Source organism: Gekko japonicus, unplaced genomic scaffold, assembly GCF_001447785.1.
Source record: "Gekko japonicus isolate JY-2015 unplaced genomic scaffold, Gekko_japonicus_V1.1 scaffold2190, whole genome shotgun sequence".
Classification (NCBI taxonomy): domain Eukaryota; kingdom Metazoa; phylum Chordata; class Lepidosauria; order Squamata; family Gekkonidae; genus Gekko; species Gekko japonicus.
In genome coordinates this window covers 234,343-248,981 of record NW_015165882.1, presented here as the reverse complement: position 1 = coordinate 248,981, position 14,639 = coordinate 234,343, and the positions used below count along the sequence as shown (strand labels likewise).

Here is a 14,639-nt window from a genome sequence, read left to right as displayed (position 1 = left end):
ACAAAGAGTCCTCACCAGACGAACCAGTTTCCAGCTCTCCACTGGACTTATCGTCCTCTTCTTTTTTTCTCATCCTCTGGCCTTCCAAGCTGCTCCTTTAGAAACTCTTGAGCTTTAAGAACAGAGTAAATCTTGACCTTCTTCTCCTTGATCTTGAATATTACTCCTTCTGGAAACAGCCATTTATATCCAATTGAGTTTGTATGGAGGAAAAACACAAGTTCTTTGTATTTCTTTCTGCGTCTTACTTCAAATGGAATATCCTTTAGCGTTCTGACCACATTCTCCCCCACCTTCAGGGGTGTCACAGCCACCGCTTTCAGGATAGCATCCCTGACGTGCCTCTTCGAGAATCTTACTACAATTTCCCCAGGCAGATTATTTTTCTTTATGTATCCTGAATATGACCTGTATTTATTATATTTATTTTCAATTTATATCCTGCCCTTCCTGTATAGACAGGCTCAAGGCGTCATACAACAGGTTAAAATACAATAAAACATGGATGCATAAATGCAATATCATGACATTCACATAACAGTGTACAAAGTGCAGTTAAGTGCAGATGGCGATTGCTGTATGGTGGTCCAGTGTAGCTGAGCCAGTGTCCTTAGTAGTTCTTAATGCCATTAACGTGAGGGCCGTAGCATTTGGTTTTTAGTAGTTCATTCAGGGCTCTTTTTGTAGCAGGTACTCATTTGCATATTAAGTGACACACCCCTAACGTAGCCAATCCTCCAAGAGCTTACAGTAGCCCCTGTAAGAAGAGCTCTGTAAGCTCTTGGAGGATTGGCTACATTAGGGGTGTGTGGCCTAATATGCAAAGGAGTTCCTGCTACAAAAAGATCCCTGACTGTTCATTGGTGGTTCATTAATCAAAGGCCTGGTGGAAGAGCTCCGTTTTACAGGCCCTGCAGAACTGTAAGAGGTCCCGCAGGGCCCTGATGTCTTCCGGGAGCTCATTCCACCAGTACGGAGCCACCACTGAAAAAGCCCTAGCTCTGGTAGAGGCCAGCCTGGCGTCTTTCGGACCAGGGCGAGTCGGGCGGTTCTGCAACCCTGACCTCAGTGCTTTCTGGGGGACATACGGGGAAAGGCGGTCCCTTGCCTACTTGACTATGCATTGAACAGCAGTTAGATACTTCACGTCTGCATTAGGCATCCCGTGTTTGTTTCTGCTAGGCGACCACTTACAAGAGGGGGGACACCCAGTGAGCCAGCCCTGGAGGTGCCGTTCACGTTGGGCTCGGCAAGATCCAGGGTCAGTTCCCACGCAGCCAGGAAACTCGGTGGGTGACCTTGGTGCGGCCGCACATTTGACGCGGCCTCTCTCACAGGGCTGTTGCAAGGCCAAAATGGAGGCAGGAGTGAACCGTGTATGGCACTTTAGAGGGGCTTTGGGCTGGGTTTCGGGGGGCTCTACGTGACGCCATTATCTGGCCATCCTGTCCCCCCCTTCCAGGGTTCCCAAACCTACTTAGGTACTCTCTTTCCTAAGAGACTGAACCCAAAGTGAGTTTCAAGTGAGAGTGCGGAGGGGAAGAGACAGGTTTCTCACCCACTGATAGGCTTTTTGCCTTCCAAAAAGTCATCTGTAGGTCATCCATAGGAGGTAATAATAATAATATCACCAAAACAACAACAACAACAACAACAACAAAAACCAGCACACACTTAAAATTATCAAATTTGTATATAGGTCGACAGTTATCAGCAATAAACTAATTAAACTCAGGGAGATCTGTTTTCTTAATCACCGCAGCTAGAAAGGAAGCCACTATAGCCGTGGTTTGATTGTCAGGGAAGTTATCAGACAAAAGCACTGAAACTACCCAAGGAAGGAGAGGAAGCTTTTCTTTTCTCATAACGGGAATGATGTATCTCTCTCTTTCCTTATTCCACTTAGGACAGAAAAGCATTATATGATCCATAGTTTCTATCATCTCTTGTCCACAATCGCAGACACGTTCCGAAAACGGAAGTCCCAAGAAACGACCAGAGAGCACCTTAGAGGGGAAGGAGTTGAGTCTCGCCAAGGTGAACGCTCTGCGTTGTCTTGGAACCGTAGGAGGTATATAGTAGTAGTACAGATGCAAGCTACCATTTAAAAAAAAATGGCAAAAAAAACCCCCATTGGAGGCAGGGGGGACCCAGCGAAACAGGACTTGACACGTGGGAGGGGGAAGAATGAGGACTTGCCCTGTCTGGGGCCTGATTGCCTCCGCCTGTGACCGCTTCCCGTTCAGCGCAGCCGTGAGAACAAAACTGGGAATTACAGCCGTGCGGGAGCAGCGAGAAATTGGTTGACAACGTAGCGCAGAATGTAATATGTGCGGGGAATGTTGTATAGAAACCTTGCCAAAACAGTGGAGAGATGGCCCCGAGTCTTCCAAATGTGCCAGTAAAAGTTTTCCTTGACCACGTGATGGGTGATACAGGTTGGTGTGAAACGTTCGATGCTGTTCAGTGCGCGACCTCCGGCTGTTGTTCAGCGTGCAGGGGCCTTTCTCCGTGCGTTCTCAGGACCTACATGGTAAGCTTCCGTACAGAACGGGCACGCAAGAATATGCCCCAGAATCCCTTGCAGTACACAGGGGAGGGGGGATCCCCAGGCAACAAGTCATCATGGAAGGGTTTCTCTGCACAGATGTTCTGGAAGCTTCTTTGGGGGAGCACAATGTACAGCAGTGGCTATCTGCTGCCACCTTGTGGCAATCAGTGATAGTGGCTTAAGCACAGATTTTGCAACCCAATGGCCTTGATCTAATGCACTTAAGAGCGTAGTACCCTACCCTGGGCCCCTCCATGGTTGGACAGCGCATGAGACTGCAGCGTTGCTGAAGCAAAGAGCATCTGGATCTGGCCAGTAGCTGAATAGGAGGCCTCCCAGGAGTCCCGCCAACAATTCCATGGTGAAATAAAGGCAGCAAAGAGATGTTGTAGCCAGATATCGAAACAGATGTTCTTTGGTGCTTATTTCCACATTGCGTTGTATCCCATCAGGTTTTGCATCTCACTGTTGCTCACGGACATGGCACCATCCGTTGCGAGGATCCCCCCAGAAATCAAACGGCAATTTCCTCACTCGATAAATTCAGTTGCTCCCTTCACCGAGCGAGGGTCCCTGAGCCTCTGGGCACTGTAGCAATAATTGATCGTTAAAATATGCAGTCAGTTATGACAAGAAGCCGTATTGGCCAAGTGAAAGCAGTTTATTTGGTTTTTATTTAGAATATATGTGTAGGCCACCTCTGGAGAGACCAGCTAACGGAATGAGTCGGATCAGCATCAGAAAGCACAAAAGCCACCGATGACCAGAATTAAAATGGGCAAGAAAGCCACAAAGCACAGAGGACTAGTCATCAAGCCCACTGTTCCATCTGTGGCCAAAGAGTCCCTTAAAAGGATGGATAGGCGTGTTGTGTCACCTTGATCTCTATATGGGGTGGCACGCTTATATATGGTACGGGAAAGATAAAATACATTCTAATTTTGGAAGGCATGCACTAAGAGGGTCTCTAAATAAAATTTGGTGTAATATAAAAGAAGTTTTCCACAGGAAAACACCAAGATGGGTGTCCCCTTTAGAAGCCTTTATTAATCCAGCACTAATAACAATGAGTAAGAGAGAAAGCTATCAGATGTTATTAAGCAAAAACAATAAACTGAAAACAGAAGAAAAATTACAACAAGAAAATAACTTATCTTGGTGGGAACAGATAATGTTAAGGGATAGATATAAGAAAGACATGATAAGAGGTTTTGAAGATCAAAATAATGCTGGATAAGATCTGGTTGTCCTCAAATGATAAATTAATACAGAAGCTATATAGGTTCCTGTTGGAAGACTATGAGCAAGACGAAGCAATTAAATCTGTGATGATTACTTGGATGAAGGATATAGGGGGAAATATAGAAGATGAACAATGGTCTAGTATGTGGAAAACAGTAAAATATATGAAAACGGTGGCGTATAAGGAGATGGCATTGGTCTCCGAACAAGTTATCTAAATGTTATATTGGATATCCCAATATATGTTGGAAATGTAAAACGAATAAGGGGACATTTTACCATATGTGGTGGATGTATAGTAAGATACAAGGATATTGGAAGATGGTTTGGAAGATAATCCAAGAAATCATGGAGAAAAATGTAGCTTTAAAACCTGAAATATATCTGTTAAATATGATCCCGAAAGGCTAGAACAAGCAAGAATCATACATACTAGGATATATAATAACAGCTGCTAGACTGCTATTGGCAAAAAATTGGAAATCAGAGGTTATACCCAAGAAGGAAGAACTAATAGTTAAGATACTGGAGTTAGCGAGAATGGACGACTTAAGTTTAATGCTGCAGAATAGAAATGAAAAGGTACATGAAAAGAGATGGGAAAAGGTATATAATTGGATAGGTGAACTGTCAAGAAATTGGTGACCTAAAAATTGTATATAAGAAGTAAGCATTGAATAACTCTGATATATATGTAAGATGTTAATGGATAAGATTTCTAGATATAAACAAAGTGGGAGAAGAAAGTTGTGCAAATTTTCTGTCTCTATTGGATGCTTTTTTATGCTTGACTGGAATCGAGTTTGTTGGTTAAGAAGAAGAAGAAGAGAAGAGATTGGATTTATACCCCGCCCTTCACTACCCAAAGGAGTCTCAAAGTGGCTTACAAACTCCTTTTCCTTCCCCTCCCCACAACAGACACCCTGTGAGGTAGGTGGGGCTGAGAGAACTCTTGACAGAAACTGCTCTTTTTTCAAGAACAGCTGTGCCAGAGTTATGGCTTGCCCAAGGTCATCCAGCCAGGTGCAAGTGGAGGAGTGGGGAATCAAACCCGGTTCTCCCAGATTAGAGTCCGCGCACTTAACCACTACACCAAACTGGCTCATCAGGTGCCAGTGTTTAGTTCAAAAGAATGAGGTGCTGTGTTTAGTTCCAAAAAACATGTTTTGATATGGAGCCAGATGAGTTAGCCGTGTTGGTCTGAAGCAATACAGCAAAGTTTGAATCCAGGGGCACCTTTATGACCAACAAAGTTTTAATTCCGCAGTTCCGCAGGGCCTGCAAGACGGAGCTCTTCCGCCAGGCACATAATTAGGGGCCGCCGCCGCCACAGCGCACGGCCCGCAAAGTCATCACTGAGCAGCTGCCATAAGAGTTGACGAGCAGAGTAACATCTAGGCACTTTTATGCTGGAAGCTGGAAACCCATCTGAAAGCGTTCCTCTTGATTGAATTTTAACCGCCGCCAGCACTTTGTAATGTATTATTTTAATTGTTGTGTTTTAATCCGTATTATGTATGTTTTTATCATGTATTTATGTTATTGGAAGCCGCCCTGAGCCTGCTTGCGGGGAGGGTGGGTATAAATCAGACAATAAACAAACAAACAAATAGATAATTCTGGGTCAAAGTTTTCGTGGGCATGCACAGTTCAGGTACATTGAAACAGACTTCCTCAAGCCTTACGTATAGGTGTGTGTGTGGGGGGGTAACCTCAAGCCTTACGTATAGGTGTGTGTGTGTGGGGGGGTAATTTCCAGGAGGGGCCAGTTAGAGTCAAGATGCATAGGTAACTGGGCAATAAGTCTAGCTGAGACTGGATTAAAGCAGTTGGTAAGGAGCTGCGGTGGCTCAAGTGGTTAAGACGCTGAACTGCAGGCTGTGGAAGGTCAGTAGTTCGAGACCCGAGTGTGCCGCATGACCGAGTGAGGTCCCGTCTCTAGTTCCAGCTCCTGCCAACCTAGCAGTTCGAAAGCAAGAAATTGAAAGTAGATAAATAGGTACCACTTCGGTGGGAAGGTAACAGCGTTCCATGCCCCTTGGTGTTTAGTCATGCCGGCCACATGACCGCGGAAACGTCTTCGGACAGCGCTGGCTCTGCGGCTTTGAAACGGAGATGAGCACCACAACCCTAGAGTCGGACTCGACTGACTTTTGAGCAAGGGAACCTTTACCTTTACCTTTTTAAGGCCCGTGAATGGAAGCAGATTAGCATATGGATAATAAAAGAGTTAACGAACAGATGCGAGAACAAGGGTTGAGTCCAGTTGTACCACCAGCCTCCAGGGTGCCTCTGGACTCAAACTTAGTTCTTACATCTGTTTCCTAACTCGTGTACTTGCATGCACACAAAAGCTTCTACCCAGAAGTAAAACTCCGTTGGTCTTAAAAAGGTGCCACTGGACTCAAACTATGCTTTGATAACGGTAGGTTCAATTGATATGTAAAAGTATATCTCATGGATCTATGGATGTATATTATCATTCCACCGTTCAAATTCTACCGTTCTCCCCCGGGGGGGGCAGTGTTCCCTCTAAGCCCACTTGCGGGAAGGGCGGGGTATAAATAATGAAAATAAATAAATAAAATAAATATGCTGTGGAGCCTTGTGAGCAAAAATTCTGCTTTGTGAGCCACTGGCATTAAAGTTGTGAGTGAAAGATTTGGCTACTCCTGAGCTGAGACAAAAAAATGTGTGAGCCGGAGGCTAAAAAGCTGTGAGCTAGCTCACACTAACTCAGCTTAGAGGGAACACTGCCCAGCCCTCAAAACAGCCTAACATCGTTCTCCTCCCCTCCGTTTTCTCTTCACAACCACCTTGTGAGGTGACTTAGGCTGAGTGTGTGACTGGGCCCAGGTCACCCAGCGGGTTTCCATGGCACGAGTGGCGATTTGAACTCGGCTCTCTCAGATCCTACGTCAGACACTCAAACCCCTACGTCACAGCCCGGACACGAAGCCCCTCTCACTGTATTACCCCAGCATTTCAAAGGCTGCTCCTCAGTACTGAGACCCCCGTTTAGCATCATGGCATCTGCTTGGCATGGCAAAGGTCCCAGCTACTGGCCGACCTGAGAGGCAGTTTGGTGTGGTGGTTAAGTGTGCGGACTCTCATCTGGGAGAACCGGGTTTGATTCCCCACTCCTCCACATGCACCTGCTGGATGACCTTGGGCAAGCCGTAGTTCTGGCACAGCTGTCCTTGGGAAAAGAGCAGTTTCTGTCAAGAGCTCTCTCGGCCCCACCTACCTCACAGGGTGTCTGTTGTGGGGAAGGGGAAGGGAAAGGAGTTCGTAAGCCGCTCTGAGGCTGCCCTGGGCAGTGAAGGGCGGGGGTATACATCCAATCTCCTCCTCTTCTTCCTTCCATATCTCTATAGTTTACCCTTTTTAAAGTCCTCTTGTGGCCAACAGTGCACCTTGTAGCAGTGAGTTCCATAAGGTGACTCTTAAAATTATTGCTTTACCTCATGTTTGGAATTTTTTTGTGATTTAACTTTTAAAATATGGCGTTTCTAAAAAAAAGTTTCAAGCCTATCAATGGAAGCCTTAAAAGTTGCCATGTCAACAGTGCCTATCCTGGATCCTGATCCTTTTGAACTCTGTAAATGTTGAAAATGAAAACAGGCCTCCTCTGAAGACATTAAAGGACCATCAAGGGCTCTGAGCCACAGGGTACAGATGGAACATTCTGTCTGGGGCCGTGAGGCTCTGTCATTTCTGCTGCTTGGGGGAGGCCACAGTGGGAGGGCTTCTGGAGTTCCGGCCCTGCTGGTGGACCTCCTGATGGCCCCTGGGTTTGGGCCACTGTATGACACAGAGTGTTAGACTGGTTGGGCTTGATGCAACTGGCTTCTCTTCTGTTCTTAGGTCTGGGGCAGGGATGCTCTGTCTTCTTGGTGCTTGGGGGCAACAGTGGGAGGGCTTCTGGAGTTCCGGCCCTGCTGGTGGACCTCCTGAGGGCACCTGGATTTTGGCCCCTGCGTGACACAGAGGGTGGGACTGGATGGGCTGTTGGCCTGATCCAACATGGCTTCTCTTAGGTCCTTATGACTGGGTGTTGGAGGTATGACTTAAGATAGGCTTGGCATGGGAAACCGATGCTCTGCTTGGTGGCAGAGCATCTGTTTGGCATTCAGAAGATCCCAGGTTCAACCCCTGGCATCTCCAGTCTAATGGATCAGGTCGGAGGCGATATGAAAGACCCCTGAGAGCCGCTGCCAGTGAGAGCAGACAGGAATGACCTTGGCGTAACGCAGCGTGACGTGTTCAGTTAAGCTCCCTTTCTCCAAAGTAACATCTCCGTTTCCCCTCTTGCAGATCACACTGATTTTCAAGAGCTTCCCCGGCTGCTCTGAGCAGAGGGTGTACCAGGCGACCACGGAGGACTTGCCTCTGGCTTTCACCGACGGCACGCGGAGCGGAGGGCTGCAGGAAGGCTCTGGCAGCCTGCGTATCCTGGAGAAGCCGGACAGGAGGCAGGTGGAGATCCAGGCTCACCACATCGGCAGCACCGTCATCATCCGGCAGGTGGGCCGCTATCTCACCTTTGCCGTCCGTGTGCCAGAGGACATTCTGGGCCCTTCCGAGCACGGCGCCGACCTGCAGCTCTGCCTCCACGGCTGCCCCCAGAACGAGCGGATCCAGGAGCACTGGCTGAGCCCGGCAAGCTCCGGCCTGCCCCGGCCGAGCTCCCAGAAGGCCTACACGGTGGAGATGGCCACCGAGGAGTGCAACCACCTTCTGCCCGCGGAGGACATGTACTTCCAGTCCTGCGTCTTTGACTTACTGACCACAGGGGATCCCGACTTCTCCGTAGCCGCCTTCGGAGCCCTGGAGGACATGAAGGCCCTCCGCCCCGGCAGGCTGCAGTTGCTCCCCCCCGCCTCTGGGGGCGCCAGTTCCAGGGGCGGGAGGCCCAGGCTGGGAAGGACCTCTGCTCTTTTGCTGCCCGCCCTCCTCGTCTTCCTCTTCCTTCCCATTCAGCGCTGACAGCCGTCCCGTGTCTCCACGACGACACGTCTCAAAGAGGATAGTGCCACACCCCCCAAGCTCACGCGGGCCCTGCCTCCTTCAGTGGGAGGGCGGGGAGGTCTCCCCTTAAGCCAGGAGTCTCTGCCGGTCGTACGACGCACACACACACACACACCCCGGCCCGGAGTCTGTTCAGAACCACGGAACCCACAGAAAGTGGACTTCATTCTGCGCGCAGAAGTTCTTTGAGAAACAAAACTGGGAAGAGTCATCCGACTGACGTTCACGTGGGGGACTTGGCGCTTATTTTACCGGGCTGCTTTTTGCGCAGAGCTGCGTCGTGCGTGCTGTAGGCAGCGAGCCAGACGGATGTAGATCAGCACCTCACGGCTGCCCTAGGAGCAAGATTGCCCCCTCCCCACTGTTGAAAGCTGTGGTCTCCTGTGTCGGAGTACGGGGGGCGTAATTTCAGTGTCTACGATTCCACAAGAGTTCGGGAGCACCTTAAGAGACTAACAAAATACGCGGCAGGGGAGGAGCTTTCGTGAGTCACCGCTCACTTCTTCAGATACTTCGTATCTGAAGAAGTGAGCGGTGACTCACGAAAGCTCCTCCCCTGCTGGAGATGTTGTTAGTCTCTTAAGGTGCTCCCGGGATTCTGGCTCTTTTCTGCTGCTGCAGGCAGATGAACACAGCTGCCCATCTTGATCTACAGTTCCACAGCTCTTGACCTTTGGTGTGGTGGAAGAGCAGCTGTCGGTAAGAGCATGTGCCCTGGCCCAGAAGGGAGCGGGTTCAAATCCCACCACGGGCACCAATTCGATAGGGCCCCCCTGAGGTTCTCTGTCTCAGGCTCCCCTCCTCCCCGCAGTATTGGCTTTCTCCTGGGGAGGGGGATGCATGGGTCCTCTTTACTGCATCGCTGGGTTCATCTCACGGAACTGAGTCGTTTCCGGACAGCAGGTGAGGCGCCGCAGAAAGGTGTGGGGCTTTCCCGGCTTCTCTTGCTAGAGGACTGGATGATTTATTTTGTTCCTCATTCTCTAATACCGAGAACTTTCGGGTCTGCAGAGCTGAAGTGAGCTTGGGGAAGGAGGAGGAGGGTTTCGCACCCAAATGCGTTCGGGATTCGAACACCGAACCAGTGACCAGAGTTCTAGTTCTGTATGGAGGCTGGATTCCAGTCTTGTGCTCACCTTGCCTCCGTGTGTGTTAGGAAAGGGGGGCCGGGATAACCCATTGTGGTGCGATCGACGTGGAATTATATTCACTGCAAATGAAAAAAAGGTGTATATTTCTGTTCTAACGCCCGTAAATGTGTCGGTACATTTTGTACAGCATGTTCTGTCTCTCTCCCCCCATCCCTTAATATTCTCCCACCGGTGTCAGCTGTTTGGAGCGTTTACCACATTGTGACATGTTCTCTTTTAATAAATTGATTCGCTCCCCCCCCCCACAAAGCGATATTATCTATATGCTGAAGTCCTTGTGGAACCACCACATCTTGACAGAGAAAAGACCTGCCTGCTTGGATGGTGTGATTGGAACTCGGGGCTCTGCAGGGTTGGTAAGCCAGGGTCTTAACTGGCTGATCCACCCGATGGCCTCTGCCGGCAGGTTGCTGACTCTGAAGGTCAGGTGACTTACAGCCAGCAGCCGATTGGTTTCTTGCCACTGTGAAAAGGTACTTCCTGCCACCTCCATGTTCATCTCAGTATCTCCTTCCTGAATTTCTGGGCAGTTTGGCAACGCTCTGTCCAGCTGCTCCCACCTTGAAAAGCCTCTTCTTGGCTAGCCACGCTTCGTTACGTTTGAGGTGTGTTCAAAACTTACGGCATCAGCCTGTGAATGCCACTGAGCATGGGCAGAGTGTCTTTGCAAAAGGCAGTTGCTCCCTGCTGCGACACTCTGGCACACGCCCAGATTCTGCACTTCTCGAAAGGTGGTCAGGTGTGTGTTTTGGGGGGCGGGGGGTGGTTTCCCCCACCTCTTGAAATTTTTCATTGTGTCTCAGGGATGTGTAGGTTTACTCTGAGGAAGCTTAGTAGTCCTTATCAAGGGGTTTGTTGGGGGGGGGGTGTTAACACATCCTTTGGACACACATAAAGCTGCCTTCTATTGAATCAAATCCTGAGTCTCTCGAAGTCAGTCTCGTCTACTCAGACTGGCAGCTGATCTCCAGGGTCTCAGGCGGAGGCCTTTCACATCACCTCCTGCCCAATCCGTTCAACCAGAGAAGCCGGAGATTCAACCGGGGACCTTCTGCACACCAAGTGGATGCTCTGCCATTCAGCCAGCAATGCAGTTTCTCCGGGAGAGCAGCATTTCCGTTTGCGGAAGAGGGGGGGTATTCATCCCAACTCCAATTCCCTCACCCCCATGAGAGCCAGTTTGGTGTAGTGGTTAAGTGCGCGGACTCTAATCTAGGAGAATCGGGTTTGATTCCCCACTCCTCCACTTGTACCTGCTGGATGACCTTGGGAAAGCCGTAGTTCTGATCAGAGCTGTTCCTGAAAAAGGGCCGCTTCTGTCAGAGCTCTCTCGGCCCCACCCACCTCACAGGGTGTCTGTTGTGGGGAAGGGAAGGGGAAGGAGCTTGTAAGCCGCTCTGAGACTCCTTTGGGTAGTGAAGGGCGGGGTAGAAATCCAATCTCCTCCTCCTCTTCTTGAAAAAGAGCAGTTTCTGTCAGAGCTCTCTCAGCCCCACCTACCTCAAAGGGTGTCTGTTGTGGGGAGGGGAAGGGAAAGGAGTTTGTAAGCCGCTTTGAGACTCTTTTGGGTAGTGAAGGGTGGGGTAGAAATCCAATCTCCTCTTCTTCAAAAAGAGCAGTTTCTGTCAGAGCTCTCTCAGCCCCACCCACCTCACAGGGTGTCTGTTGTGGGGAGGGGAAGGAGTTTGTGAGCCGCTCTGAGACTCCTTTGGGTAGTGAAGGGCGGGGTATAAATCCAATCTCTTCTTCTTGAAAAAGAGCAGTTTCTCTCAGAGCTCTCTCAGCCCCACCCACCTCACAGGGTGTCTGTGGTGGGGAGGGGAAGGGAACGGAGTTTGTAAGCTGCTCTGAGACTCCTTTGGGTAGTGAAGGGTGGGGTAGAAATCCAGTCTCTTCTGCTTCTTCCTGAGCATCCACTGACCCTTCTGGGACAGACTTTGGGGGAACTTATTGACCTGCAGCGGGAAAGTCAAGTTCTATGAAGTCCGTGGGTGGCTGGACACACCCCTGCCACTGTGTTCCATGGTAAGCAAAACTTTCTGGCTGTTCCAGAGATTATCTTCAGCTTTGCCCAGTGGTAGTTTTGGGGGTGCTTCAGCTGTCCTCCCCCCCCCCCGATAAGTTCTGGCAGGACCCACAGGGCAGCTTCAGAGGGTGCAGTAGTAGAAAAGGTCCACAAGGGTCCAAATGTTGGGTCTTCCCCCAAATTTGGGATGCAGACACACACACACGGTTTTAAATTTTCCCAGGCTGCACCACTGCATTCTGTCATCCCAGAGAAATCGTTTCAGAGGATACCCATGTTGGCCTGCAGTACAAGAGCTGGATTCGAGTCCTGGAGCACCTTGGAGACCAACAAGAAACCACGGCTGAGGGGTGACATGAGAGAGGTTTACGAAATTATGCCTGGGATAGAGAAGGTAGAGGAAGAAGTCCTTTCTCCCTTTCAAACAATACAAGAACTCGTGGGCACTCAATGGAAATTAATGGGTGGTAGACTTAGAACAGATAAAAGGAAGACCTGCCTCACCCAAAGGGTGGAGTTCACTGCTGCAGGACGTGGTGGCAGCTACAAGCATTCGACAGCTTCAAGATGGAAGGAGATAAACATATGGGGTGGAAGTCCATCAGTGGCCATTAGCCACAAGGTCTAGATGGAACACTCAGTCTGAAGCAGGGATACTTTGTATTCTTGGTGCTTGGGGGGCCACAATGGGAGGGCTTCTGGAGTTCTGGCCCTGCTGGTGGACCTCCTGATGGCACCTGGGTTTTGGCCACTGCGACAGAGTGTTGGACTGGATGGGCCACTGGCCTGATCCAACATGGCCTCTCTTGTGTCCTTATGTCTGGGGTAGTGATGCTCTGTCTTCTTGGTGCTTGGGGGGGGCACAGTGGGAGGGCTTCTGGAGTTCTGGCCCTGCTGCTGTACTTCCTGATGGCACCTGGGTTTTGGCCACTGTGTGACACAAGAGTGTTGGACTGGATGGGCCATTGGCCTGATCCAACATGGCTTCTCTTATGTCCTTATGTCTGGGGAAGTGATGCTATGTATTCTTGGTGCTTGGGGGGCCACAGTGGGGGGGCTTCTGGAGTTCTGGCCCTGCTGCTGTACTTCCTGATGGCACCTGGGTTTTGGCCACTGCGACAGAGTATAGGACTCGATGGGCCACTGGCCTGATCCAACATGGTCTCTCTTGTGTTCTTATGTCTGGGGCAAGGGATGCTCTGTCTTTTTGGTGCTTGGGGGGGCACAGTGGGAGGGTTTCTGGAGTTCTGGCCCACTGGTGGACCTCCTGATGGCACCTGAGTTTTGGCCACTGTGTGACACAGTGTGTTGGACTAGATGGGCCATTGGCCTGATCCAGCACGGCTTCTCTTATGTCCTTATGTCTGGGGAAGTGATGCTCTGTCTTCTTGGTGCTTGGGGGGCCACCGTGGGAGGGCTTCTGGAGTTCTGGCCCTGCTGCTGTACTTCCTGATGGCACCTGGGTTTTGGCCACTGTGTGACACAAGAGTGTTGGACTGGATGGGCCATTGGCCTGGTCCAACATTGGCTTCTCTTAACTCTTTAAGATTACGGGGCATGAGCTTTTGCGAGTCAAACCTCATATGCCAAAGATGTAGTTGGTCTCTGAGGAGCTATTGGACTTGAATCTAACTCATCCCAGGGAGGGAAATTGTGGCTGATATCCTCGTATTGATTGATCTTCATTTTGATGGGAAGTAATATTAACACGCCCACCCAAATAAAAATTGAAAACCTGCAGACAGTTTGCACAGCAAACATCTAATTTATTTGAACCCGGAGAGAAGTCCTTTTGGGTCTCTTCCAACTGGGTCCTTGCAGTCGAGCATCAGCCGCTAAAGGGGTACATGCCGTCACATGCGGATACATCCTCTGTCGGTGCCCTGCACGTGTGAATGTCCTGTCACAGATCTTGCATCACATCAGATGCTTGTTGGGGAATTCATTGCCCGGTGACGTGTTAAGCACTGAGTATATGTGAGCTAGCACCTCCCACCCTCCCACACTTGAGTTCAGAGCAACTGTAGTGATGTCATGATGGCCACAGAAATCAACAGCTTGAAAAGGGGATTAGATCAATTCACAGAGGAGACCTCTACCAGTGGCTACTAGCCATGGTGACTGAGGGGAACCTCCCCATTCAGAGGCACTAAACCTCTGAATCTCAGAGACAGGAGGCAACATCAGGGGAAGGCCTCGGCCTCTATGCCCTGTTGTTGGCCCTCTAGAGGGACTGGTTGGCCACTGCGTGAGACAGGATGCTGGACAAGATGGACGCCTGGTCTGATCCAGCAGGGCTCTTCTGATGTTCTTATGAAGGCCTCAGCCTCTCTGCCCTTTTGCTGGACTTCCAGGGGAGGAGGAAATTGGATCTATACCCCGCCCTTCACTACCCAAAGGAGTCTCAGAGTGGCTTACAAGCTCCTTTTTCCCTCCCCACAGCAGACGCCCTGTGAGGTAGGTGAAGCTGAGAGAGCTCTGACAGAAACTGCTCTTTGTCAAGGACAGCTGTGCCAGAACTATGGCTTGCCCAAGGTCATTCAGCAGGTGCAAGTGGAGGAGTGGGGAATCAAACCCGGTTCTCCCAGATTAGAGTCCGCACACTTAACCACAACACCAAACTGGCTCTCGTCCCTGT

General features: G+C 50.0%; 1 protein-coding gene across 1 annotated transcript in view; it reads left to right on the top strand.

Moving 5' to 3' along the window:
• LOC107110504 (RGM domain family member B-like) overlaps positions 1–9,171 on the top strand; it is a 45,431-nt gene extending 36,260 nt beyond the window's left edge. Inside the window, exon 3 of the mRNA XM_015411290.1 lies at positions 8,111–9,171. Within this exon, the coding sequence (XP_015266776.1) occupies positions 8,111–8,782 (672 nt within the window). The 3' untranslated portion in view covers positions 8,783–9,171. The remainder of the gene's footprint in view (positions 1–8,110) is intronic.
• Positions 9,172–14,639: the final 5,468 nt, after the last annotated feature.